This window comes from Cheilinus undulatus, linkage group 1 (genome assembly GCF_018320785.1).
Source record: "Cheilinus undulatus linkage group 1, ASM1832078v1, whole genome shotgun sequence".
NCBI lineage: Eukaryota > Metazoa > Chordata > Actinopteri > Labriformes > Labridae > Cheilinus > Cheilinus undulatus.
In genome coordinates this window covers 854,403-882,337 of record NC_054865.1, presented here as the reverse complement: position 1 = coordinate 882,337, position 27,935 = coordinate 854,403, and the positions used below count along the sequence as shown (strand labels likewise).

The following is a 27,935-nucleotide window of genomic DNA, read 5'->3' as shown; positions in this document are numbered from 1 at the left end:
GATATTCAGGGATTCTCAGGATTTTAAGCCTTTAAAGCCCAGAATAAAAGCACAGTTTCACCGTTTTAGATGAAAATCCCTTCAAATTGAGTTATTTTCTATGACATATCTTAAATATGGTCAAATATCTACCAAAAGCCTGACACTGTCTGACTTTAAGAACTCATTTTGTTATTTTTCCATAAAAAGAGACTTCTTGTTTAACAGACATCTAAAGGGTTAAAATCTTTGTTCTTTTGCTCAGGGCTGAAGATGATGAAAATATTTATTTTAATTGTGGTGTTTTTGTCCTGAGTGGAGATTAGGGTTGTACATTTCTGCTGATAGTGGAGGCTTGGACTAGAATATGACCAGGGTCTGTGGTCTGGGGTCTGGGTGTAAAGAGAGCATGCAGAGCTTCCCTCCCTGGTCTGGGAGTCAATGACGAGGCACACGGCTGAGTCCTTTAAATAAAAACGGTTTATTCTCTTAATATAGCTTTTGTTCTATCAGAGCAGAGCGGAGCCTCCGAGCCGCTCCGAGCTAAAACCTGGAGCTGGATCTCAGCTCAGCTCAGCGTCGTAGTGACGGACAAACGTCTTTACAGCACAACACCGGCGTGACACGATCCAACCACAGTCACTCTGCTCACTCTTTAGAAACAGGAGGGAGGGGGGAGGAGGGGAGGAGAGGGGAGGAGAGGGGGTCAGACCTGAGTCCAGATCGTGTTTATCTGTGACGTGGACCCAGCAGCACAGATCCCCGGGCTGCAGGGAGACGGAGTATAATCTGTGTTTGTGTTAAACTGACATCTTGCTCCTGTATGGCTGTCCATGTGGAGGCAGAGAGTTCTGCCACGAAAAGGTCACACGTTGAGGTAACAAAGAATCGTCCTGAGGAGGGAAACACACAGATTCATGGGTATTCCTGCAGACCTGGTCCAGAGCTGACCCTCTTTACCCCTCTGTTACCTGCTCTCTGCTCATCATGTAGCGTTCGAGCTGCTGATGGCCTTTGTGCCGTCTGTGTTGGCGTTTGCATGTTCCTTCACCACAGGATCTGAGCAGCACACAAACACAAGAGCAGTCAGGATTAAAGACGCCGACAGGACGCCAGAAAAGTCGGATTATAGCCAGGTCCTAGACACGGGAACCATTAGAATATCTATGAAACCATGTCTGGCAGAAATTCATTCAGAAATACAAAATTATGATAAATGATAACAACATAACTATATTTACAGAGCTTAAACTCTAGTTTAAATGTGTTGAAGTTTCATTTAAAACACTGGGGAGAATTCTGTTTCCTGCTTTAAAGAGAAGACTTCCTGTAGAGAACACCGTAGAGAAAAACAGATTCTTGAGAGCAGACTTCACCAAAATAACAAAGACTAGCTCCTGTATGATGTGCAGAAATGGTTTTAACAGGTTTTTATTTGTAGATAATTCAGACATGAATAACTTTAACCTGTAGATGGTCTGAAAGTTTACTGATAAATCTGAAAACTCGGCGTGTTTCCCAGCCCTAATAACGGGACTATCTAAAGCAGGGGTGTCAGACTCAGTCACAGCAGGGGTCAAACCTGAATCTAGGTCTAACCTGAGGGCCTAACAGGGTCAAGATTAACCAAAAACTGTCAACCGTGTTTTCACAGGTGATAAATTATAGGGGAAATTAAACAGTGATGATAAATGATTTTAAAATTAAAAAAAGTCAAAATGATTAAATACCACAGCATCAATGTTACTGTGTGTCCTTGTCAAATAAATGCTGAATAAATTAAGTAACTACAAAAATGAGTTAAAGCCTGAGATGAAAAGTCAACTTTTTAAGTCCTAAAGGTCAAAATACAAAATTAAAAGTCAAAATACAGTTTTTAAAAGGCAAATAAATGAGATATACACTTAAAATCACGAGTTTAAAGGTCAAGGTATGAGATAAAATACAAAATCAAAAGTTTAAAATGAGGATAAAACTCAAAACTGTGACTCTAAAAGGTCGAAATATGAGATAAATTCTTGATCAGGAGTTTAAAAAGTTAAAATATGGGATTGAAAGTCAAAGTTAGGAGTTTTAGGGTCACAGTATGAGAGAAAATATCAAAATTATGAATTTAAAAGGTCAAATATGAAATAAAAAGTCAAAATCCTAAGTTTCAGTCAAATTCTTGGGATGAAAAATGAAAATATGAAATGAAAACACAAATTAATTTCATTCCCTCATTCCTGACGTTTTATCTAATTATTATACTCTCTACTTTTTCAGATTTTTAGAACTTAACAGGGGTTTTTTAATCCTCAAGGTTAAATTTACATTTTTACACGGGAGGAAATCTGCAGACCTCATTTCGGTGAGCCAGTTCTAATTAAGATATGAAATTATTTCGTGGGCCGGGTAAAACTGCACCGTGGGCCGCATTTGGCCCTTGGGCCTTGAGTTTGACACCCATGACCTAAAGACCTAGTGTGTGTGCGTGAGTGTGGTACTAACAGAAGTAAGGGTGCTGCATGGCCTCGGCCGCCGTCAGCCTCTGCTGGTGGTCGTAGCGCAGCAGTTTGTCCAGCAGGTCCAGGGCCTCGGGGCTGACCAGGTGTTGGTTCTCTGACTGGATGAACTGCTCCCAGCGCTTACGGGTTTGTCTGCAAACACAACACACGCTCTGACTCCTCCATTCAGGAGACGGTGGCCATCACAGCCAAGCTCCAGAAACTCTGCGTTTAGTCCAACAAACACAGAACTCTGTCTGCTGTCAGCTTTAAACAGCGCCACATCTGCTGGAGCCGCCATGTTTGATGGCTGAACCAAAGCTTTTCATGCAGCTGATACCATACTGGTACTAAAACAGGATCCGTCAGTACACTCACTGTTATCGGAGCAGGTCTCAGGACTCAGTACTCAGTCCTGGACTGCTCAGTCTCATCAGCATCCCTGCTGTCTAACTGTGATTTGACAGTCTTGTATTGTTTCTACTACAACAGAAGAGTCTGACATGTGATCAGCTGTTCTACTACACCGTGTCAGACGTGGATACTCACTGTCCCAGCAGGTCTTTAAAGCGAGTGTCCAGCTCTATGTGATACTTGTGCAGGTAACCGAAGAGCTCGTCGGTGCCCAGGACCTTAGCGATGCGGACCAGCTGTAAAACAAACATGTGACCATCAACAACCAGAGCTTTAAAACCCAGAACCAAACCCACAGTGTGTGTTTCCTGTTTGAGACTGCAGCAGCAGGATCAGGGGTCTGCCCTCGTCGGCGTCTCTTCAGTGTTTTAGACGGTCTTCATGAACCTCTGCGGGCTGAGGAGCTCAGCACCACACTCTGAAATAAAGTCCACTGGTGTATTCTGGCAGAGAGCGGGACTCAAGGTCCAGATTCATACAGTTTCTCTTCAAACGTGGTTTCACATTAGGGGCCTGGGTACAGATCCCCAAAGTCCGGTCTCACTGCAGCCTGGCACAGTGTGAAAGGATCCGGTCTGAGTCCTGGATAAAATGGGCCTGTGGTGTGGGAACAGGACACGTTATGGCAGTGATACTCAGCGTGTGTCGTCTTCTGTGAGGATTTGTGGCTCTTTTCTGTCTTAATTTGAAACATTATTCCCCCAGAAAACCTTAAAAAGGGAAAATTTGAGAAATTATCTTTTGCAAGTCACTTTAATCAGTTTGTTTCCCACACTGTAACAGCAGGCTTTAATTATCGAACTTATTGTCAACCTTTATTTTTGATTTGTATATTTCCATTGCCCTTATTTGCAATTTTTTATCCTTTTTTCTTTCTTTTGCCAACTTTTAATACATTTTTACTGTTTAAGCTGATTTTGCCACTTCTTTTGTCTTTTCTTGCCCAATTCAGTCACTTATCACTCCATCTTTTGCCACATTTTTGCTGTATTTGACCATTTTTACCTCTTGTAACTCATTTTGTTTGTTAATAATCACCCATTCAAGCTGCCTTATGCCATTAAATGACACTTTTTCCCATTTTGCCACGATTTTGCAGCTTTTAGCCCATTTTAGTCACTTTTCACTTTTTTTTGTGCAATGATTTTGCTGCATGTTGACCATTTTTGCCACCTGTAACTCACTGTTTTTGGCAATTATCATCCATTTTTACAACTCTCTGCCCATTATAGTCACCTCTTCTCCTGATTTTTTGCCACTTTTCAACCAGTTATTGTCTTTTTATGCCTATTTTTCCCCTTTTCACCCATTTTTGCCACTTCTTGACCATCTTTGACACCTTTATCTTATCTTTATTGCCACGTTATCCCATTTTTCATATCCACTTTTCACGTAGATTTAGCTCTTCCAAAGGTATTTTTCAACACTTCGGCTCTTTGGTTGAGTAATACTGGTTTATGTGAAAATGCAGGAGAGGATTAGAGAGGACTTCACCCAGACGAGGGTCTGGGTCCATACCATGAAACCAGCATTAGACATTTTTATTAGACCCCCAAAGGCTCGATGTGGACCTGCAGCAGCTTTCAAAGGCCTGAGCTAAGACCTGTGCATCCATCTCTGATAGCTGGAAATACAAACCACTAAAGTAAACGTCTCAGTGTTCCTGTCTCCACTGAGCCGACTCCTCAGAGCTAGATCTGGGTAAGAGTTGGTTTGATCTTAGGTCGTTTGCTTTTCCCCAGGCTGGACTTGGCGCTGACATCACAGTGGCTCTGATTTCTCGGGAACACGACTGCTAAACGCCGGGATAACAACACAAATGACAGATCCGGTTCTACTGCTGCTCTGCTTAGGTCCATTTTCACCGTAGATTAGCGGTCTCCTCAGACGCTGGGCTCGACTCTTCAGAAACAGCGCTCGTCCTCGTTACTGAGACCAACACCGCCCGGCCACAGACGTAAACATGCAGCGGGCTCTATCCTCTGCTCCAGCAAGGAGCTGCTTTCACACTAGAACCAGTTTATGGACCAGAGCTGGGCTTTGACTGTGGAGAAACAGGGAACTGGAACCAGACAACAAATCTGAGAGTCTGTGCGTGTTAGTCAGACTCTGTAGTAACAAGCATTTACCACTAGGGGGCAGTAGCACCTTTAAGAAGAGTCAGAGAGCTGTCCCGGGCATTTCCTGCCAGTGTGACGTTCTGATGTTAGACAACAGAGACATAAATTAAATAAATGAGATAATAAAGGAGGAGATGGGAAAGTCTAACACAGGGGTTTTCAAAGTGTGTGACAGTGAGCCTCCCCTAAGAACACACTATTCATTCAGCGGACTCCCACCCACAAAAAGGATTCAAACTGAAATAAATAATAAATAAATAAATAAACAAACAACAACATTTCAAACATTTATGCCTAATCTTTAAACATTCTTAACATTAGCATATTTTTGATATTTTGGTTTACGAATGTCCTGAAACATCTGCCTTTCCCTCTTATTCAGTTATAATGCCATTAAAAAACGCTTTTTCATATTTTTTTTGGCCATTTTACAACTTCTTTTTGCCTCTTTTTCCCCATTTTTTCAACTTTTATCCCATTATTGCCCTTTTTCACCTTTTTGCCCATTAAAGCTACCTTTCATCATTAAAAATACTTTTTTTTTTCAATTTTTTGCTCATTTTTGCGACGTCTTTTTGACATTTTCTCCCAATTTTTGCCACTTTAATTCCATTTTTTGCCCTTTTTTTTTAACCGTTTTTTGTCCATTTAAGCTACCCATTGCCATTAAATACCACTTCTTTCCTCTTTATTTTTGACCATTTTTTTGCCACTCTTGACTGATTTTTGCCCATTTAAGTCATTTTCCACTCATTTTTTTGTCACCCATGTCTGCTACTTTCTGACCATGTTTCCACTTTTGCCTCTTTTCACCCATTTTTTGCTGCTTTTTGACCATTTTGCCACCTTTAACCTACTTTTATTGCTACTTGAAGCTGTTTTTGCCTCTTTTCATGTCTTAGATTGTGGCTCTTGCAAAGGTATTTTTCCACAATGTGGCTCTTTGGTTGAGTAACACTGCTCTATAGCATAGTCCCTATAGTAACTATAAGTTTATCCATTTTGCTCCATGCACAGCAGAGGTTAGCAAAGAAAAATCATCTTTCTTCTGGTTTATGGTTTCGCGCCTCCCCTGAAGCTCTCTGGCGCCCCCCAGGGGAGGCCCGCCTTACACTTTGAAAACCACTGGTCTAACAGGATAAAGGGACGATCTAATGACGGACAGAACTAAACATCTGTTTCTGTGTGAAAAGAAAACGTCCATCTTTATTTCTAATGAAGAAAACTAAAAAGCTGCTGATGCTGTGATCCCTCTGAGATCTGTTCATTTAAAGGAACATTTCCTAAATGTGGGAAACAGAGCAGATGAACTGCAGCATGATGCTGCCTCCACCACGCTACATCCAGGTTTGAGGTTCAGGGTTTCAAACGCCTTTAGAGCACATCAAAGCTGAACCGTTCATCAAAAATTCAGATCAAACTGGGAGCTACAGTTCTGTCAAACAGCAGGTCAATACACGTCTGTGCAGCACAGCTCTTCTGCTCCACACGTCATGCAGACACTTCTCAATTTTCTACAACAGTTTAGAAAAATCCTACTTTCAGTATTTTGAGTGTTTTTCTTCAGAATTTATATAATGACATAAAAATGATCACTCACTCCTATACAATAAATCATATCACATTAATAAGGAATCAAAATAGCCTCTGATATCTGTCCAGAATTATTCAGCCCTAGTGTACATTTCTGCTAAATTTAAGTGGGGGCTTTTGTCCCCAGCTAGAGCTAGACTTCTAGTGAAGATGGAGGGAATTATGGACAGCTCCAAACCTCCAGGAATCTACTAGAGAGCTGAAGATGAAGAAATCCAAACCCTGGTCTGAAGGGGACAAACAGACGTGACTTAGGTGAAGGTGTTTCACCCCTCCTCCAAAAGGCTTTGTCAGAGCTAAAATGCCTTCAGGAACCCTCGGTCAGGTCCAGCTGCCCCTTTGGACCAAGACTCAGATGACCACAAGAAGCTACGCAGACATGCTAGCTGAACATGGGCACTGCACAATTACATTCATCGCCATCAGGGTGTCTGGCTGTGCAACTACATAATCACAGGAAAGGCTGAAGTTATTGTAGCGGTCTGTAGTTCTGTAGAGATTTACTAAGGACGCTTTCACATTAAGCTCAGTTGTTTCGAACTGCGCCGCAGCGTGATTCCCCCCCTCCCCAGCTTGCTTTCACACTAGCAACATCAAACTGTGCCCGGGCCCACTTGCGTTTTTACTCGGTCTGAAACAGCAGGTGGCGGTATGCACGTAGCTGGTGTACAACCCCAACAAGGAGGAGAGAGAAGAAGAAGCTACCATGGCAACCACAGGGGTCATGACCTGTGCAAGGATTGTTTTTGTTTTGACCTGGCAAAAAAGTCCATCCTGCAGCCATGGAGGATTAAAATCACTTTTTAAGATGCCAGCAACTTCTCTCTTCATATCTGCACAGCTACTACAGCTCAGAGGATTAAATGGGCCGGTGCTGCACAGATACAGCGGTGAGACTTTTAATGCCTTTGCACCTCCTCTCACTGACTCCACCTTGTGCTCATCTGTAAGGTGAGTCACAACAGACCGTTAATTGAATGGATTCTGATGATTTTCTCCCTTTTAAAAAGAAAAATGTGAACAAACTGCTGCGCTGTGGAAAGAAGTTTAGATTTACGATGACGTCATAAAGCTGATAAGGTGCTCGGTCCCATATCTGGGCGCGGTTGCATTCACATCTCATCCAAACTGTGCCAGAGTCCACTTGAATCGAGCCCAAGACCTCCTCCCCATGTGGGCCCGGGCGCAGTTTGTTTGCATTCACACTACCAAAACGAACCGGACTTTGGGCTCAAGTGCACTTGGATCCGGGACCGGATCTGCAGAGAGGCCCTCTCAGACGGGAAGGCAGCTGCTGACTGAAGCTACAGTGGCCTCTAGTGGCGGGAGGTTCATTACAGTTTAAAAGAGTCTTAGACAGGAATTTAAACCCGTGTTTATAAAAATACAGGTAATTAGCCTGACTGACGGCCAATCTGAGAAACAAATTTAACTGTCTAGATGTGCACATCCCTAGTTTACACCTAGGAGATAACTGTCTGTTACTGTCTAATATAAACGGGGTCATTGTCTCTGCAGACTGTGATCTCTCTTAATGAAGTGTCACGCTTGTGATCGGTGAAGGACATTAACACCAGATGTAAACGGGACCCTGCTGAGACACGTACCTGGTCGTAGTTGTCCTGGCCATGGAAAAACGGTTCCTTCAGAAAGATCATGCTGGCCAACATGCAGCCTAAACTCCACATGTCCAGACTGTAGTCGTACATCTGAGGAGGGAGCAAAGAGTCAGTCCCAGTCAGCATGAAATGATTTAGAACAAAGGGAACCGCTCTCTGGTCCTTACCTGATAGTCCACTAGCAGCTCGGGGCCTTTGAAATAACGAGAGGCCACCCTGACGTTGTATTCCTGAGCGGGATGGTAGAACTCGGCCAAACCCCAATCGATGAGACGCAGCTGAGACAGAGGAGGACAAATACTCTTTAAGCTGCTGAAAGGGATAAAACACGACTGCATGGAAGCTACCGACATTCAGACAGAGAGAGGAGCAGGAGGATAGCTCATTTTCTCAGACTTCTACCAAAAGACTGTCATTCAGCTGACCTTACAAACGTTGCGTGTTCAATCAGGCTTTCTCTGACCCTAAATCTAAGGTGCATCCTGACATTTTGCTTGAATAAAAACAGCGCTGGCCGATTGTCTCACGGCTCCATGAACAGTAAAGGTGGGACATTAAAAGCTAGAGAATGGTAGCAGCATGGCTGACACACTTCCTGCAGATCAGTGTACCAGAGGTGGAGATAAAAATGCCAGCAGCTGGTCCGCTGTGCTCAGAAGGACCTCTCATGAACATTTACTCAGGATAGAAGAAAAGGGGATTTTAACATTTTGGAATCTTTCTTCCTTGAGTCTTAATATAAACCCTTGAGGATGCAGATCTCCATCTTTAGGAGGGTAGCTCCTGCTGATTCTTTTAGGGCTGAACGATTTGGGAAAATAATCTAATTGCGATTTTTGTTATTACAAATATTGCGATTGTGATTTAATACGTGATTATTTCTTAAGTCCCTTATCTCATATATTTTCCAACAAAAGTAAACAATATCTCATTCTAAACTATAGCCGACACAATATTAGATTAAACTAGGGTGTTACAATTTTGAAAAATCTCTAATTGTGATGATTTTGACTTATTTTGCAAACTGGATATGAACTGTTGTATTAAAGGGAATTATAATTTTATATAATTCTTATAAGAAAACATATAAAAATGAAGAAAATAATTTTTTTTCGGTACACTATTCCAAAAAAATATGCCACTTAAATGATTGCATGATATGTAATGCATAATGTTTCTGCTCCAAAGAAAAACATTTCAAACTGGTATTTTGACCCAAATGTTAGGTTAAAAAAATATTGCACCTTCTGTGATTTGTAACTTGCAGCAGGCCATATTGCGATTTAATCTAATTTGCGATTAATTGCCCAGCCCTAAATCTTATCTATCCATCACCTTTCTGAGCTGGTGGTCGATCATCACGTTGTGCGGCTTCACATCCCGGTGCATGATGCCCATGCTGTGACAGTAGTCCAGAGCCTGGAAACACAAACCAACACTTCAGATATCAGCCTCTGCTCCCTCCATCTCCTGGTCACCAGCTGTGCTGTTTTTAAATCTTTAACCAGATCCAGTAACAAAACTTCTGATTCACACAGAGCAGAGGAAAACCATATCATCTCACATCTCTGACCTTGAACATTTTAGGATGATCCATAAATTGTCTGACTTGTTTTTATAAACGTTTTTGATGGAAGTTTTATCATCGATTCAATTCAAGCTACCTAAGACTTTAAGCTCCAACACTGATCAGACAACTGGGCTTCATCTGCTGATACGTGAGGGTCAGCGCCTCCGACACCACGGTTCTCAGGTGGTTCTGTGTAGGGATGCACGATATTATCGGTCTGATATCGGTATTGGCAGATATTAGCTTAAAAAGGCAAATATCGGTATCGGCAGATATTAAAATTTCTGCCGATATTTACATCCGTTATTTTGCCCGTGTATTTCAGCATATAACAACTGTAAATTTTGTCCATATATACTAATAAATTAGTGGAGTTTTAAGCTGAACCAACAGACCTATGTCAGGTGAGGTCTTTTTCTTTATTTATCCTCATTCTTTAAACTTTAATGTGTTTTCTATGGACAAAAAATGTTTTCTCTGTCATCCTTAAACCTTAAAGTGTCCAAAAAGACTGAAATTTCTTGTCTGAAGAAATTATTTAAATATTCGTGTCATATCGGTATCGGCTAAAATGAATCTTTAAATGTCGGCATAATGGATATCAGCAAAAATCTAATATTGTGCATCCCTAGTTCTGTGTGAGCCTCTGCCCCAAATAAGGGACTTCAAGTAAGTCAGGGTGTTGCTCAAAGTAGAATAGACGTAAGACAGACAGGTGGATTGGTGCAGCATTGGCAGTACTGCAGACGTAACAGACTGTTGTGGAGAAGAGGGAGCTGAGCTGAGAGGCAAAGCTTTAGATTTAAAGGTGGATCAATGTTCCGGTCCTCACCTATAGTCCTGAGCTACAAGCAGTCACACTGAGAGTCCTCCAGAGGGTGCCTGGGCTCAGCCTTAAGGCCTTTGCACACTGTGTCGATTTCTATTGTCAGAATTTTTCGCGTGTTAAAAAAGAAAATTGATCTCATATTGTTCTAATCATGAAATTTTCCCGTCACAATTATTTTCTGAACAGGTTCGATTCTATGCAAAATTTTGCATCAGTCTAAGTTGTTAAAATGGAAACTGATGACTCAGATCAGCTCCCCGACCCCTCCCCATCTCTCGCACCAAAACCTCCCTTTACACACCGTGATTGGCACGTGTATTATATGGATATCAGCCATGGAACTATAACAGATAAAGGCAGACGTTTGTAGCCTACTCACAGGTCATAACAGAGACTGCTGCTCTCCATCTTGGCTCAGCACTATGATGCATGACCAGGTGCTGTATGAAGCTCTCTGTCAGGATGGATCCAGCGGGGTTTTAAAGGAGCGACAGAGCCACAGAAACAAGTCGCCATATTCTACGAGTATTTGCCACGAAGGCAAATAAAAACTCTATGGACTCAGTGTGTAACGACATTTAGAGGGGAAAGCTCAGACATCCGGGTGGACTTTGGAGTAGAGCTGCTGCTCCTTGGTGTTAAAGGAGCCAGCTGAAGCGGTTCAGATGTCGGACCAGGATGCCCCCTGGTCTCCTTCCTGTGGACGTATTCCAGGCTCACCAGAGGAACTATGTACTCCACCTAGTGGTTGGTGGTAAACTGGTGTTCATACTGTCACTGGTAAAATTCCTGCCACTGAATGGTTTTTCGAAACTTCACTGGTTTGAATGCATGCTATGTTGTAGTTCAGACATGAGGTGAAACCAATGCTGCTGTTAGCGTAGCAGGGTGACATGTGACAGACGACAGCTGAGTCCAGTCATCAGCATGTTTCACTCTGACATTTAAGAGTAGGCAGATAAACCAAACATTGACCGTTCTCTGTCAATGAACAGGTCTAACCTGTGCTCTCTGCTCTCCAGGTTCAATGTCTGTAATAACAGCAACATACAGCGAGTGCTCCTGCACTGCAGAGCGTCTCTGTTGGCCTGTCTGGGGCATAAACTCAAGCTGTGAGCTGTATTGAACCACCTCGGTTTGTCTTTAGCCCTGTCTGCAGTAATCTGCACGCTAACAGCTTCAACAGCTGTTTAAAGGTGTTTTAGCTCTCGTCTCCCTAGGTCCACGATGGTTCAGAGAAGCAGGCTGAGGTTAAAGAGGTCAGATAAGCAGCTGTAAACTCTGTAGCTGCGTACCATTGCTGAAGTTCAACACTCTATTTCTGTCAAGTTCTTCACAATCAAAGTCTGTAGTTATTATACTCTGGCGTGCTTTTATTGTGAAGGTATAGGGAGAGAAACATGAGTGCACGTAGAAATCTGTTATCTCCTTTACTGTTGTGATACTAAGATATATTACATAATAATTGTACATTTTAGGCCTTATCACTCTGGCCCAGGAACGCCTCAGAATCCTCCAGGAGGAAAACGTTTGTGGATGGAGAGATGTCTGAGTTTACTTTCTTAGTCTGTCACTGAGACCCAGACTCTGATAGGTGGAATAAAATAGACCAATCAGATACCTGGGCGCGGGGTATCTGCTGTTAATGACCCATACCCTTTAGCACACCTGAATCCCTTGTCTCAAAGTCTAGGGGTTTTTGAAAGAATGTTCAGTTGTGAATATTATCTTGATGAACAAACCAAGTGTCAAAACCTTTTTTCTTTGTTTTTAACAGTTTATTTTAATCAATAATCCAAAAACCCACAGGAGAGGGAGGCTTTTTATTGATGGAGTCAAGGAGATGCTAACTACCAGGTGGGCCTACAGAAACATGCCATCCCTGCAGATCCAGAGTGAAATTCAAGTCAGGAGTGGATCAGTGTATCCCCAGCTCAACTACATTTACACTTCTCATCTATGTTTCCTTCTAGTAAACAACAACCCACCAGTACCTGAGCATGAGATTAAATAAGAAAATAACTGGCCATGAGATGTTTTTACCTTGAGAAGCTCATACATGTAGTAACGGATATCATAGTCTGTCAGCTTCTGGTAAAGCTCCTGTAAAAGCACACAGAGACATTCAAGCACAGAAGTCCTCTACATGCCGATTACTGGTCATGGATATTAACAGCATGTCTGAGTACCTTAAAATCTGTGTTATTGATGCACTCAAAGACGAGCGCTGGAGTTCTGGACTGGAAGAGAAGAAGACAAACGAGGCTTTACTGAGGAGAATATCATAAACATGAGCACGCTCACAGAGCGTCGTACGTTCTCTATGACCAGAAACAGCAGACGGCGGACTCACCACAGGGTCTTTGACAGTGTCCACCAGGCGGATGATGTTGGTTCCTCCACGCAGGTTCTCAAGAATTTTGATTTCACGTTTGATCTTCTTCTTCTTCACTGGCTGGGAATTTAAAAATAAAGAGACATCAGGAGAGCTGGAAGCAGAATCTGAGGCAAAACCCCAAAACCTTGATAAACAGGAGCGTTGTTGAGAACTGATCGCTCCGTTTGAGGAAGATGAGTCCCTGTTATTCATGGACTTGATGGGATTGATCGCATCGTTTAGAGATGCATTTCAATATCATTATCTCTAACGATGTCTGATATACTACTGTAGTTAAGACCTAAACTTCAATTTCTTTAAACACTCTAAAATTCAGGGATGAACAACGACTATGACTTGAGCTGATGTAGGTCTGTTAGTCCTGAATATAACTCAAAAACAGCAGATAAAGGCCAAAATTTACTAATGATACAGGCCAATATTTACTGATGATAAAGGCCAATATTACTGATGATAAAGGCCAATATTTACTGATGATTAAAGGCCAATATTTACTGATGATTAAAGGCCAATATTTACTGATGTTAAAGGCCAATATTTACTGATGATTAAGGCCAATATTTACTGATGATATAGGCCAATATTTACTGATGATAAAGGCCAATATTTACTGATGATAAAGGCCAATATTACTGATGATAAAGGCCAATATTTACTGATGATACAGGCCAATATTTACTGATGATAAAGGCCAATATTACTGATGATAAAGGCCAATATTTACTGATGATTAAAGGCCAATATTTACTGATGATTAAAGGCCAATATTTACTGATGATAAAGGCCAATATTTACTGATGATACAGGCCAATATTACTGATGATAAAGGCCAATATTTACTGATGATTAAAGGCCAATATTTACTGATGATTAAGGCCAATATTTACTGATGATAAAGGCCAATATTTACTGATGATATAGGCCAATATTTACTGATGATTAAGGCCAATATTACTGATGTTAAAGGCCAATATTTACTGATGATACAGGCCAATATTACTGATGTTAAAGGCCAATATTTACTGATGATACAGGCCAATATTACTGATGTTAAAGGCCAATATTTACTGATGATATAGGCCAATATTTTCTGATGATATAGGCCAATATTACTGATGATAAAGGCCAATATTTACTGATGATAAAGGCCAATATTTACTGATGATTAAGGCCAATATTTACTGATGATAAAGGCCAATATTTACTGATGATACAGGCCAATATTTACTGATGATAAAGGCCAATATTTACTGATGATACAGGCCAATATTACTGATGATACAGGCCAATATTTACTGATGATACAGGCCAATATTTACTGATGATACAGGCCAATATTTACTGATGATACAGGCCAATATTTACTGATGATACAGGCCAATATTTACTGATGATACAGGCCAATATTTACTGATGATACAGGCCAATATTTACTGATGATACAGGCCAATATTTACTGATGATACAGGCCAATATTACTGATGATAAAGGCCATTATTTAATGATGATTCAGGCCAATATTTACTGATGATACAGGCCAATATTACTGATGATACAGGCCAATATTTACTGATGATATTGGCCAATATTACTGATGATAAAGGCCAATATTTACTGATGATTAAAGGCCAATATTTACTGATGTTAAAGGCCAATATTTACTGATGATTAAGGCCAATATTTACTGATGATTAAGGCCAATATTTACTGATGATATTGGCCAATATTTACTGATGATACAGGCCAATATTACTGATGATAAAGGCCAATATTTACTGATGATTAAAGGCCAATATTTACTGATGATTAAGGCCAATATTTACTGATGATATAGGCCAATATTTACTGATGATATAGGCCAATATTTACTGATGATATAGGCCAATATTTACTGATGATACAGGCCAATATTACTGATGTTAAAGGCCAATATTTACTGATGATACAGGCCAATATTACTGATGATACAGGCCAATATTTACTGATGATACAGGCCAATATTTACTGATGATACAGGCCAATATTACTGATGTTAAAGGCCAATATTTACTGATGATACAGGCCAATATTTACTGATGATACAGGCCAATATTACTGATGTTAAAGGCCAATATTTACTGATGATACAGGCCAATATTTACTGATGATACAGGCCAATATTTACCGATGATGCAGGCCAATATTACTGATGATAAAGGCCATTATTTACTGATGATTAAAGGCCAATATTTACTGATGATACAGGCCAATATTACTGATGATAAAGGCCATTATTTACTGATGATACAGGCCAATATTTACTGATGATACAGGCCAATATTACTGATGATAAAGGCCATTATTTACTGATGATACAGGCCAATATTTACTGATGATACAGGCCAATATTACTGATGATAAAGGCCATTATTTACTGATGATTCAGGCCAATATTTACTGATGATACAGGCCAATATTACTGATGATATAGGCTAATATTACTGATGATACAGGCCAATATTTACTAATGATATAGGCCAATATATACTGATGACAATAAGGCCAAAATTTTTCGTCTTTGGAACTTGGTAGACCGTTAAATTCCAGTTCCAAAAAAAGAGACTTTTCTGGCTCTTATTTGAGGTTTAAGGCTTTAAAGGGTTAAGCTAATATATATGTTAATATGTACTTTGCCTTTTTTTCGATGGGACAGGTGAAGAGACAGGAAACATGGGAAGGGGGAGTTATCTAATGTAAAGCCATTTCAACATGTTGTACACTGTTTTGGTAATAAGTGATTTGTTCGTGCCTATAAAGTAAACTTGATGACTGAGACATGAGACAGAGCTGGGACCGGGAATTAAACCACCAGTACATAGAGGACTCCAGCCTCTGTATATGGGCCCCTAACATCATGCTAACATCATGCTAACATGCTTTAAAGTGATACAGACTTCAGTATCTAATGTTTCATGAGTACCAGTACTAAGGCCTGGTATTAGCCCCTGATTTTGGTGTCTGTGCATCCCTAGTCAGGAACAATTACATAATCAGACAGAGGCTCACCTTCAGGATTTTCACCACCACTTTCTCATTGTTGGTCACATTTATGGCCTCAAACACCTCGCTGTATTTCCCCCTGCCCAGCTTACGGACCAGCTGATAGTTGTCCTGATTGCTAAGAAGAAGAAAACAGGGAGCAGAAATTAAACACAAGACAGCGATATTGAAAACATGAACAAACCATCAGTGCCTATGGTCGGATGGAGTTTAAATATGAATCAATAACTGAAAACATTCATGTGGGGAAAAAGAAAGTTCTTTAGCTTTTGGTGCTTCGAAGACTGGCGTTCTTTTCTGAGAATCAACCCTGCAGAGAGGAAGGACCGTGCATACCTCCAGTTTGGCACGTGTGCGTCATAATCCCAGTACTCTCTGTTCTTCTGTGTGTTGACGTCGGTGTACACCCGAGCCTTGCTGCTGGCCGGCGTGGATCCGGGCATCGCTAGCTTTGCGGCTCCGTTTCGAGGACCGCCTCCTCCGTCTGAACACTTGTGGGCTCGATATGTGAAGGCAGCACAGCGACTCTCCTGAAGGTGTGTCTTTAAGATCCAGGAGCTGTTGTTAGCATGAGTTTTGACTGGCTGTGCCCTGTGTTGGCAGGCGTCAGGCCGGTCCGACGCAGCTGCAGAGCAGACGGACAGAGCAACGATGACCGAGTGTGTGAAGCCCCTGAGCAGGAAGTTGACGGACAGGATAGGGTGAAGAGCCGCCAGCTGTAGGGCGACAGGAGAGAACATTAATTTACAGATGAATCTGCCGGCTGCTCTCCTCATTAACGGTTTCATACAGTATCAGTATGAATGGGAAATATTTCAGTAATAGTGTTTGATTCCTGGTTTTTGTTGTCTTTGTGCAGATGTAACTGGTATTCATAAAGGGGGATGCATCAGTTTAACATCAGCGAGGGGTGTGACAAGATCTTGTTGATTGAAACGCCATGAGATTCCTCATCGAGGGTGAAACCTGTCTCTCCAGATCTACAGGCTACAGAGACGCAGAGCAGCAGCGGCCATGACAGTCCAACACTGAACTGGAAATGACTGATAAATTTGAGCCTGACATTTTCAAACCTTTTGTTTGGCATGGAGAAGCGGAGTGGATCTGTTTGTATGACCAGTCCAACCCACGACAGTTCAGGCTGCATGTGAGGCACGAATTGAGAGGCAGAAATATATCATTCCAGAAGTTTATCCACCTTTAATGGAACCCACAAATCTACTGAAAACAACCAACAAACCAAATACAGTACATCTATCTATCCAGCAGATACTTCAGGAGCAATTAATGGTAAACAATAAAATAAAAAAAAGTATAACTGTGGGTTAACATGACTCTAGAACAGCGTTATACAACCCTGCTCAACCAAAGAGCCAAACTGTTGAAAAACGCCTCTACAAGAGCCACAATCTACGTGATGAGAAGGGGCAAGAAAGGGTTAAAGTGGCATTAAAAATCAGTTAAAGGTGGCAAAAAACGGTTAAAAAGGGGCAAAGTATGTATAGAATAGCAAAAACTGGGTATGAAGTGTAAATATGGAGAGAAAAACTGGCAAAAAGGGCAGCAAGTGGCAAAAATGGGCAAGAAGTTACTAAAAACGAGTTACAGGTGGCAAAAATGGTAAAAAAAAAAAAAAAAAAAAGCAAAAACATGGCATACAATCAGTGTAAAAGTGACTTGACAAGCAAAACGGTAGAAAAACGCAGCAAAGAGTGGCAAAAATGGGGAAAAGAGTGGCACTTAATGGCAAAGGCAGCTTCAACGGGCAGAAAATGTCAAAATAGCAAAAAGTAGGGTATGGGGGCTAAAGGATGGTGTAGAAGTGGCAAAAGCAAGTTTAAAGCAGTGAAAATGGATTAAAAGTGGCAAAAAAGGACAAAATGTGGTTAAAAAAATTGTAAATCCAGTCAATGGAAATATATATAGACAAAAATGAAGGCTGACAATTAGAGACAACTGTGTAAATGTGGGAAACAAACGTTTTAATTTGACTTGCAATGGATAATTCCTGAGGTCAAAGTTTCCCTTCTTTAAGGTTTTCTGGGGGAGTAATATTTCTAATTGAGACATAAAAAAGCCACATGTGGCTCCAGAGCCACACGTTGAGTATCACTGCTCCAGAATAAACTTCATTTAAACTGTTTTTGATTTTGCAAAGCTGGTTAAAATAAATCATAAAGGCTTCTCAACAGTCTGTTTCCCACTTTAACCCTCTGGTATCCTTGTGCCAAAAATGCACACTTAGTTGATATTTTTTTTAAAACTCTGTCCTGGGGAGCACAGATGGTCAAGTGGTTTAAGGCGCTACCCATGTATGCGGGCGGCCTGGGTTCAAATCCGGCCTGTGGCCCTTTACCGCATGTCTCTCCCCCACTTCCCTGTTTCCAAATCTATCCACTGTCCTTCCTCTATCAAATAGAGGCATGAAAATGCGAGAGGCATCTGGCTGCAGCCCTCGAGCAAACCTCTACACTGGGGCGTTCGGCTGGAGACCTCTACGGTGGGGCAAAACCTCTGCGCTGGGGCGTGACGCACATTGCCCAAGCCATGGACCTCTATGCTGGGGCGTGATGTATATTACCCGTGACGAAATTTCAGCTCTATCCGCTTGCCAACAGGCTGACCCTAATCTAACCAGTCAGGTTTTAATGCCTAAACCTAACCAGTCGGATTTAAGTGCCTAAACCAAAGCAGTCGGGTTTTAATAGCGCAGTCCCAGCGTATGGGTCGGAGTCTGCTACTGCAGGGCCCAGCCTAGGGCTCGGGGTGTGCTGCTGCACATGCTATTGTGTGCAGCTTTGCTATTGTGTCATAAGCACAGCAGTGTAGTCATGCTAACAATAGACAACACGTTGCACGCCCCAGCGTAGGCTTGGGCAATGTACATCACGCCCCAGCGAAGAGATTTTGCCCCACCGTAGAGGCCTCCAGCCGAACGCCCCAGCGTAGAGGTTTGCTCCAGGGCTGCAGCCAGACCCTCTTGGAAAAAGCCCTAAAATAAATCTAAAAAAAACCAAAACAAAAAAAAAAAAACTTTGTCCTCTTTCACAGTTATCATGTTTTGTATTTTTTGTTCATTTTTGCACAATTACCAAATTCTGTCCCAGCCACAACAATCAGGCCAACAGAAATAAAGTAAACCTTTTTTATAGCGTTAATATCCCTGCTGTCTTTAGATCCATGCACCATTAAAGCATGAATCATGCATCTTCTGGTTTCTGGGCTTCATTTGAGAGTTGGGGCTTTACATTTGCACCTGGACCAAAATCCATGTTTTCTCCACCAGATTTCAGTGTTATACTGCCCTCTGCTCCCCTTCTCTCTCACTCTCTGAGGTTTTGTTTCAGTGCAGATCAGTGTGTGAGTCTGTGAGTGTGTCTGTGCAATCATCAGAAAATAAGTTCTCTCATTTTCATGTAGTAACCTGCAAAAAAAAAAAATCATGTTTTGTGTATTTTACATCTAAAAATGCAGTGACATCATCAATGAAACATGGCATTTAAAGGGTTAAAAAATTAAAATGAATGAGTATTTGACATTTATGGTTAGGGCTGACCTTAAATCAGAAAAATATAATTCAATAACGGTAAAACAATTTTAAATGTATGATATTTATAGCATGATTTAAAGGTGTGCATTTTTTGTGCAGAAGGGTGAAAAACGTGAGTATTTTAGAAAAACTGACCTCACAGAAAAACTAATAATGCATTTTAACCAATGATGCTACTAATCAATGACATATGCCAGGCTGCAGTCAGCCATGAATACGTTATTCACTTTCAGTGTAGTATCTGCAGAATAATCAATTTGTGTGTTTTTTCATCAAAAATTGTGTTTGTTTACATTACAAACATGGCAATTAAAGGGTTAAAAGATATGACAGTTATTGAGTATTTGGTATTTTTGTTAATGGCACAAGGTGATAAAACAAGTACAAAATTAAACGATTAAAAATAAACTAATATAACTGTTTTATTTACAGTAATAACTCCCCTGTGCATTTCTGCACACTAGGAGGAAAATGAGGCAGTAATCTGTAGGACACCAGAGGGTTAAAAGGTGCTGGTGTTACGCTGGTGGTTCTCAAACTGAGTGGTAAGGCACGCTGCTGAGCTTTGAGCTTGTGTGTCTTGGTATTAATATTATCACATCATTATAAAATACAGAATAACTGCAGATGCTATAACAAGTTTAAAAGAGCCTGTTTATCGTGTATTAGATTAGGGTGTGCTCTGAGATTTTGACTTAATGCCAGGTTGGCCTTGGGCAAAAAAACTAGAGCATGAGCTCAAGGCCTCTTCAGAGATGACGACACGTTTAAATCTCTTTTCTGTGTTCAGGTCAAACATGGAGGATCCACGGGGTGTTTCAGAGCCAGTTTCAGATTCACGGGGCCATTTTGGTTTTGGAAAACGTTGGTTTCACTCCTTTGCTCCACAGGATGTGTGAGACCAGGTCAACCTGAAAAACCACTGAACTTAAACTAGATCAACACAGAGACTGTTAACTGGGCCTGCAGACATTTAACGGTCTGCACTGGTTCTTATTTTATATCTCTGTGAAAGCCAGCTCTCTTCATTTCATCCAAAACTAAAATCTCTGCTTTCAGACGAGGATGAGGAAGAAAGACTCTGCCCACGGACTGTTAAAAATCCTCTTTCAGAAATAGAAATGCCCAACCAGACCACACAAAAAGAACAAACCTGGTCCACATTTTCACACTAGACACCCACTTTTAGATTCATGAATCGTTCATGTTAGCTGTAAAAGAGACAGAACTGAAAATTCATCAGAAGAACTCAGAACCACAACGGGCTCCAGAACATTCACTTGGACTCTTCATAGATACTGATACCAAAACTTAAGATTCTGGTGAAAACTCAGTGGCTAAGCTAGAAACCAAACATTTACTACAGTTCCCTGATCCCCTTTAAGATCCAGAATAATTTATCTGTTAAACTCCTTACTCCAACATTTCTTATGTTCTTTCAAAATAAAAGCAGGCCTGTATCCAAACATAAAGTCAATGACCCTTACTTGAAGACAGTATAAAATTAAAAAAATGGAACAAAAATAGTTTTAGATTTTAAAAATAGTCATTTTAAAATGGAGAGATGTAGTTAATCATGTTGAAGTACAGACATTCTGAGATTAAAGATGATTTAAAATTAGGGGTGCACCGATCGATTGGCGATGATTTCCTTAATTTTGGGGGATCGGCTGATACTTGCGTATGAAACCGATCTTATCTACCTCTACCTACTAAAATGTGAAAATGTAAGACTAAAGGAACTGATATAATTTAGTAGTTCGGATAGCAATGCTCTAAACTTTACATTTATATTTGAGAGAACTACCTCATGTGCAGTTAAAACAACAAGTTTGTATTGTTTCACGGGGATTGTTCAATGTTTTTCAATAAAATAAGACTGGAACATTGAAGGTTTATGCTATCAGTGATAAAATAAAATCAGTATCGGCCAAAGTATTGCAATTAGTGCACCCCTATTTAAAATATTAATTGTATAACAGACTTAATTATGAACACGTGATGATTTTATTTAAGGTAACTCAATAACTCCTGTTCAGATTTGAATGCGGACTCATGTTTGAAGGACTTGCGTTAATGTTTGAGACTTTTTCAGCACTGACATGAGCAGAGGACGAGGACAGCTGTCCTGTAGCTGCTAAGGCTAGTGAGCTTCCATGCTATTTGGGGTGAATTACAGGATAACCTCAGATTGTGAAGCAGAGAAATCACAATAATGGCTTTCTATTTGAGCAGACCTCCGTTCTCTCTTCCTGATAGAGCAGATTCATGGCTGAAAATGAAACTGAAACTTAAGATTACATCCTTAAAAAAGAGCTCATGGAACTGCTTCAGGCTCTTCTAAACCATCAGGGCATAAGGACCTGTTTATCTGGACAATCTGCACAAAGTTTGCAAAATATACTGACGGTCTGAAGAGACTCAAACAGCTGAGGGAGACCAGACCCACCGTAGTCTTCATTTCATGACCATGCATCACTGAGAGAGGCAGGCAGAAGATTTTATTCTACTCTTTCATTTACTAACAAGCCCCTCCACCTCTCCACACAAGGCTTAAAGGGATACTTCAACATTTTGGCAAATTCGCTCATTGCCATAATTCCTATAGTCTTAGTAAGAGGTTCGTTACCTTCAGTTGTCAGTGTAAGCTGTTTTTAGATCGGCGCTGCCGAGTTCGGACCTGCTGTTCCAACTCAATGTTAGCAGACGGTATTCCGACTTTCCCTCATCAAACTCATCAAATACACAATCCAACAACTCCTAAATGCTCTCGTGGACAAGTTGTGACCTGCACATTCACCACGCTATGAAATAATAACGTACAGTTATGTAACATAACGACACATGAAGCAGATACTGGGGACTATTTCTTGAGCAAACCACTGGGCGGAGTGACACAGCGCAGCAGCCATGTCTGGAGTGTAGGTCCAGCTTTGCATTTAGCTTTAAAACGTCTCTGTCTGGTAATGTTCCAGGATTATTTCATAGCGTGGTGAATCCCTGGGTCAGTGTGGAGCAGGCAGGCGTACACCTTCAGCACTCCGTGTCCGTGCCTGACCCCTTTAAGAATAAAAATCAAGATTTCTGTTACAGTAAATAAGGTCAGCTCTTCGTTTCATAACCATGCATCACAGAACTTAATCCCAGTGTGGGTTAGGTTTAAATAAACCCATTTTATTATTCTCATCAACTACAAACAAAGCTGAAGTCCTCCTCATATATTAGTTCATCTGAACAGACTAGTAAAGAGCCACAGCTGTATGAACTCTGCTTGTAGTCTGTATTTTAAAATAAATTTACTTTTTAAAAATCTGTCAGATGAACATTAAACTAGATTTAAAAGAAACAAACAAAAAAAAAACACTACAAAATCATAATTATATCATGGTGAATACAGAAAGACAGAAAATATCTGGTGCTTAAAACATCTGTGAGGAGACCTCCAGATGTCAAATATTTAAATATTTAATGTGCTGTCAACAGGTTGTTGCTGAAGATAGAGATAAACAACATAGATGTTGCTCTTCAACTCAGTAGTTGTGCTTTTGATAACCACATGTGGGGAAGGGGGCTTAAATCTGCAAATGCAAAAGAATGGTGGTAAAATTGAGATTGTAATCAATCACCCAGCCCTTAGAGCAGATGAATACGCCCGTTTCCGTGTTTCTCACTGGCGAATCCATCTTACAAAGCTGGCGTTATTCCTCAGTAGCTGTGCAGTTTGCCAGCGGCTACGTCACATGCTTTGTTGCTCTGATTGGCCTGTACAGATGTGACAGACAGAACGTTCATCCAATCACACTCCGAGGGTTTTTCAAAGCCTCTGCCTTTTCTCAAACGTTTGCTATTGAAGCTTTCCCAGATGGATGTGTGAAACGCACCTTTTCCATTTGAAAATTGCAGCAGGCCATATTGTGATTTAATCTAATTTTTGATTAATTGCCCAGCCCTAGTCTGCCCCGTACTCAAAGTCCAGTATCTTAACAGTTTGGTCCAAAAAGGTGTCCCTACACCGTAGGACTGCCTGATTATAGCAAAATCATATTCACAGTTATTTTGACTGGCACCAAGAACAAGATTATTTAACATGATTACTCTTTGAATTTACAACATCTGCATTAGACACTCTTATTAAGCTTGAACTTTCTTCAACACTAAAAACTGCAATAAAAATAAAAATCTGAAAAAAACATATACATGATGATGCATAATAATAAACATCTTAGAACAATAGGATAGAAAAAATAATACTTTATGGTCAAATTAGAATAGATGTTCATGACAAACCCTATGGACAAACCTACATGTGGCACAGTAAAACACTTTAATCAGTACTACCTTGTTTTTATGATGATGGGAAACTAAATTTATGACTGAAAGAGAAACTCTCTTATTTTGTATGATTGGGTCAAAGTGAGCGATCGGGATTATATTGGACAATATTGTTATTTAAACTATAAATGGTATCATGAGTCTACCTGCGTGGGTATCAATGAAAATACAGAGAATAATGATATTTTAGAAACGAGGATTTCTCAACACATACAAATATAAAGCAGCATAAAAAACACAAAACCTGAAGTGTCTGCAGTACTGTTTTCAAAATAACTTCATATTTACAAACATTTAAAGTTTCTCCTTTTGTGAAAATCAGCATACTTCTATACTGGTCAATAGTGGCTCTGTTATAAACTTCCAGGCCTTTCTGCAGACATTTCAGTAAACCTTTACAGCAGAGGTTCTCAACCTTTTCAGCCCGCGACACCCAAAATAAAGGTGCCCGAGACCGGGGACCCCCACTGGACCTGGAGGTGGATGAACAGTCAGGAACATCCTAAAATAGTCATGAGGAGACAAGGCTGCTCATAAGGAGGGATAAAAGGGGACGTTTCTGGGACCCGGCCAAACCCGGGGCCATGGAGGTCAGCAAAACCATGGTCCATATCCATACTTTATATTTGACCTGAATAATTACCACGCTTATGAAAGAAACAAGTGTCTTTATTTATTCAATTGTGTAGTAAATAGCCTTCTTAAAATGAAAATTACTTTTGTTAAAAACTGCATGATATGCATGGGATGCATGATATTATTGGTCTGATATTGGTATCGGCAGATATCAAAATTTCTGCCAATATTTACATCCAATATTTTGCCCGTGTATTTCAGCATATATCAACTGTAAATTTTGTCCATATATCCTAACAAATTAGTGGAGTTTTAGGCTGAACCAACAGACCTATGTCAGGTGAGGTCTTTTTCTTTATTTAGCCTCATTCTTTAGACTTTAATGAGTTTTTTAAGGACAAAAAATGTTTTCTTGGTCATCCTTAAACCTTAAAGTGTCCAAAAAGACTGAAATTTCTTGTCTGAAGAACATATTTAAACATTGGTATCGATATCAGTATCAGCTAAAATGAATTTTTAAATATCAGCATACTATATATCTGCAAAAATCTAATATCATACATCCCTATTAAAAACATATTTAAAATGGGTGAACAATTGCTTGAATTAGTTAGGCTAATAATGGCCAAAGATGATGGAAAAGGTGTTGAAATTGGATTTTTAAAGAACATAAATGGGTTAAAAGCGGCAAAAATTAGATAAAAGTGGCAAAAAATAACCAAAAATGGATTCAACTGGCAAAAATGGGTACAAAAAGTAGTAAAAGGGGAGTAAAAAGTGGCTTTAAAGTCAAAAATACTGGGGGGAAATTAGGTGGACTTGGATGAAAAATTCATATAAACTGGCAAAAATGGGATAATGGTTGTTAAAATGGGAAAAAAGTGGTTAATAGTGGCAATAATGAGTCAACAATAGGCAGAAAGCAGCAAGAACTGGTTTAGAAACGTGGTGGAAAGTAGGGGTGCACCAACAGATCAGCAACAATTTCCTTAATTTTGGGGGATCGGCGATCGGCCGATACTCACATATGAAACCGGTCTTATCTACCTCTACCTACTAAAATGTAAAAATGAAGGACTAAAGGAACTGATATAATTTAGTAGTTTGGACAGCAATGCTCTCATCTTTTCATTCATATTCGAGAGAACTACCTCATGTGCAGTTAAAACTAGGGCTGGGCATTGCTAAGAACCACACGGTTCAATTTGACTTTGATTCTTTAGGTTGCGATTCAATTCGATGTCAATTTGATATTGATTTAAATGCTTTGATGTTGATTCAGTAAGAAGCAGAAATAGACAAATGACCTGTTGAAAATTTTTAATAATTATTTTCATGCCCATGTGAACATATGGGGTAAGTCACCTCACACGTTTTAGCAATAAAATTTTGAAAAATTAAAAAATGTGCACAATAATAACTTATTTGTGCATAAGGAGTAAAAAAGTAAAAAACATGCCGGTTCTGTATAAACACTGAAAAAGTAAAGGGCATGTAAACTTTAATAATATTTCTGTCCTGTTGGGTATTGTGATAAACCTCACGTAACACGGTTATGGTTGGTTGTTGTTTGGTCGAGTGCGGCCTCCGTCTATACAACACAAATCACACGCACAGCGACCCCCATTGGCCAGGAGGTGAATCAATTCAGAGGATTTGCTGAATCAGTATTGAATTGAAGGGGGAAATACTGCAATGCATCGATTTATCGATATTTTTATCCACCCCTAGTTAAAACAACAAGTTTGTATTGTTTCACGGGTATTGTTCGATGGTTTTCAATAAAATAAGACTGGAACATTGAAGGTGTATGCTGTCAGTTATAAAAAAATCGGAATCGGCAGGTCAGGCTTTTTAAAGATTGGTGATCGGCCAGAAAATTGCAATTGGTGCACCCCTAGTGGAAAGGGTATAAAATTGTCACAAATGGGTTTTAAGTGGCAAAAATGCACTAAAGTTGCCAAATTTGGAGTTAAAAAGTGATAAAAAGAGTGAAAATTTGGTAAAATTTTGTTAAAGTGGCAACAATGTAATTTAAAAAATATTCTTAGTTTTGTAGGGTATCTGGTGACCCCGTCATAGTGTCTTGTGACCCCCAATGGGGTCCCTACCCCAAGGTTGAGAACCCCTGCTGTACAGTACCGTTGAAGGCTAAAATAATTGCAGCCCTTATGCAGTTATATAATTGCAAAGCCTGCCATCACATTACAAACAGATTAATGGAGCTACACCGGTTACAATGAGAAATATTAGCATATATGATATCCGCAGTAATCCGACATCGTGCATCCCTAGTTTCAGCACCAAAGTATTCCCAGCATTTATACTTTAGTATTCAGGAGTAGTCTGGTGTTTTAGTGAAATCCACTGAATACTGAACCTTCTCAGTCTAACAGAGAGTCAGACTGAATGCAGGAGTTTACCTGCAGACCCTGCAAAACCAGCGGAGAATTACCCTGTACAGTCTAAATAGGACTTCTGTTTTTCTTGACGGCATCGGTGCAGTTTTATTTCTACCAGAGTCTCACCGAAGCTGAAAAATCTGATTATTTATGGACGGAAACGTTGCCAACATCTTTGCGCAATTCGGACACAGCTTTCTGTCTCTGCTCAGCCTCTGCTGGGAAAACGAAGGAACATCTGCCTTATGTAAGCTTTATTCTCCCCCAGTGTTATCGATCATTCAAGTTAAATAGGTTATAAAAACACATCAAACCACAAAGAGCCGAACAGTCGATTATTCCTGACAACCTGGACAGAAACGTCTCTGTTTGTGAAGATCGTCACGACACGGGCTCTCCGGGCCTTCCCCCCAGACTCACAGCCATTACTCACACAGTTTAATATTAATCCTTTATATAACCCGAGATTAATTCAGACATTTGAGCTGAATTGGGATAACTAGCTGAATCTGCGGTAATTAAACTGCAGTAGCTAGCTGCGGCGAAGAGGCTTACTTAGCAAAACATAAATCATCAAATCTGAGCCTCCGCCGCAGCTAAACGACACAGCCTAGCTCACATATTTGACGTTTATTTCTCTAATTATCATTTACAAGCAGCAGACTGCATCTCAGTGCGCATATCTGCGGGCTATCAAATCAATAAATGTGCTAAAGTTAGCGGCTAACTAACCTCGTCGTAGAAATCTCCGAGCTCACAGCAGCTCCGCCCGACATGAACCCGTTAGCCTGTTAGCTCCGTGCTAGCCCGTTAGCTCCAAGCCAGCAGCTCATTGGTGGGACGTTTCTGTCTTTACAGCGATGAGACAGCACCAGTGTGTAACAGACCGACTCTGGCGGGGATATTAGCTGTAAAAATGACCGAATAATGCAATCTTTGGGTGGTGGTGAGAATCGTTAGCGGAGCAGGGCGGTCTCTGCCGCTTTGCAGTCAACATCACCCGGAAGTGAAAGAGAGGCTCGGTGACC

At 40.5% G+C, this 27,935-nt stretch overlaps 1 protein-coding gene across 1 annotated transcript; it reads right to left on the bottom strand.

The window, feature by feature from the left end:
• Positions 1–441: 441 nt before the first annotated feature.
• LOC121510206 (casein kinase II subunit alpha'-like) lies at positions 442–27,935 on the bottom strand. Its single transcript, XM_041788162.1, has 13 exons — positions 27,640–27,935; positions 16,384–16,763; positions 16,054–16,165; positions 12,964–13,065; positions 12,800–12,850; positions 12,654–12,713; positions 9,547–9,630; positions 8,379–8,489; positions 8,200–8,301; positions 3,015–3,115; positions 2,470–2,618; positions 951–1,038; positions 442–872 (listed from the first exon to the last, which is right to left on the bottom strand). Exons 2-12 carry the CDS (start codon positions 16,488–16,490, stop codon positions 965–967), a joined length of 1,053 nt encoding a protein of 350 aa, XP_041644096.1. The 5' UTR covers positions 16,491–16,763; positions 27,640–27,935; the 3' UTR covers positions 442–872; positions 951–964.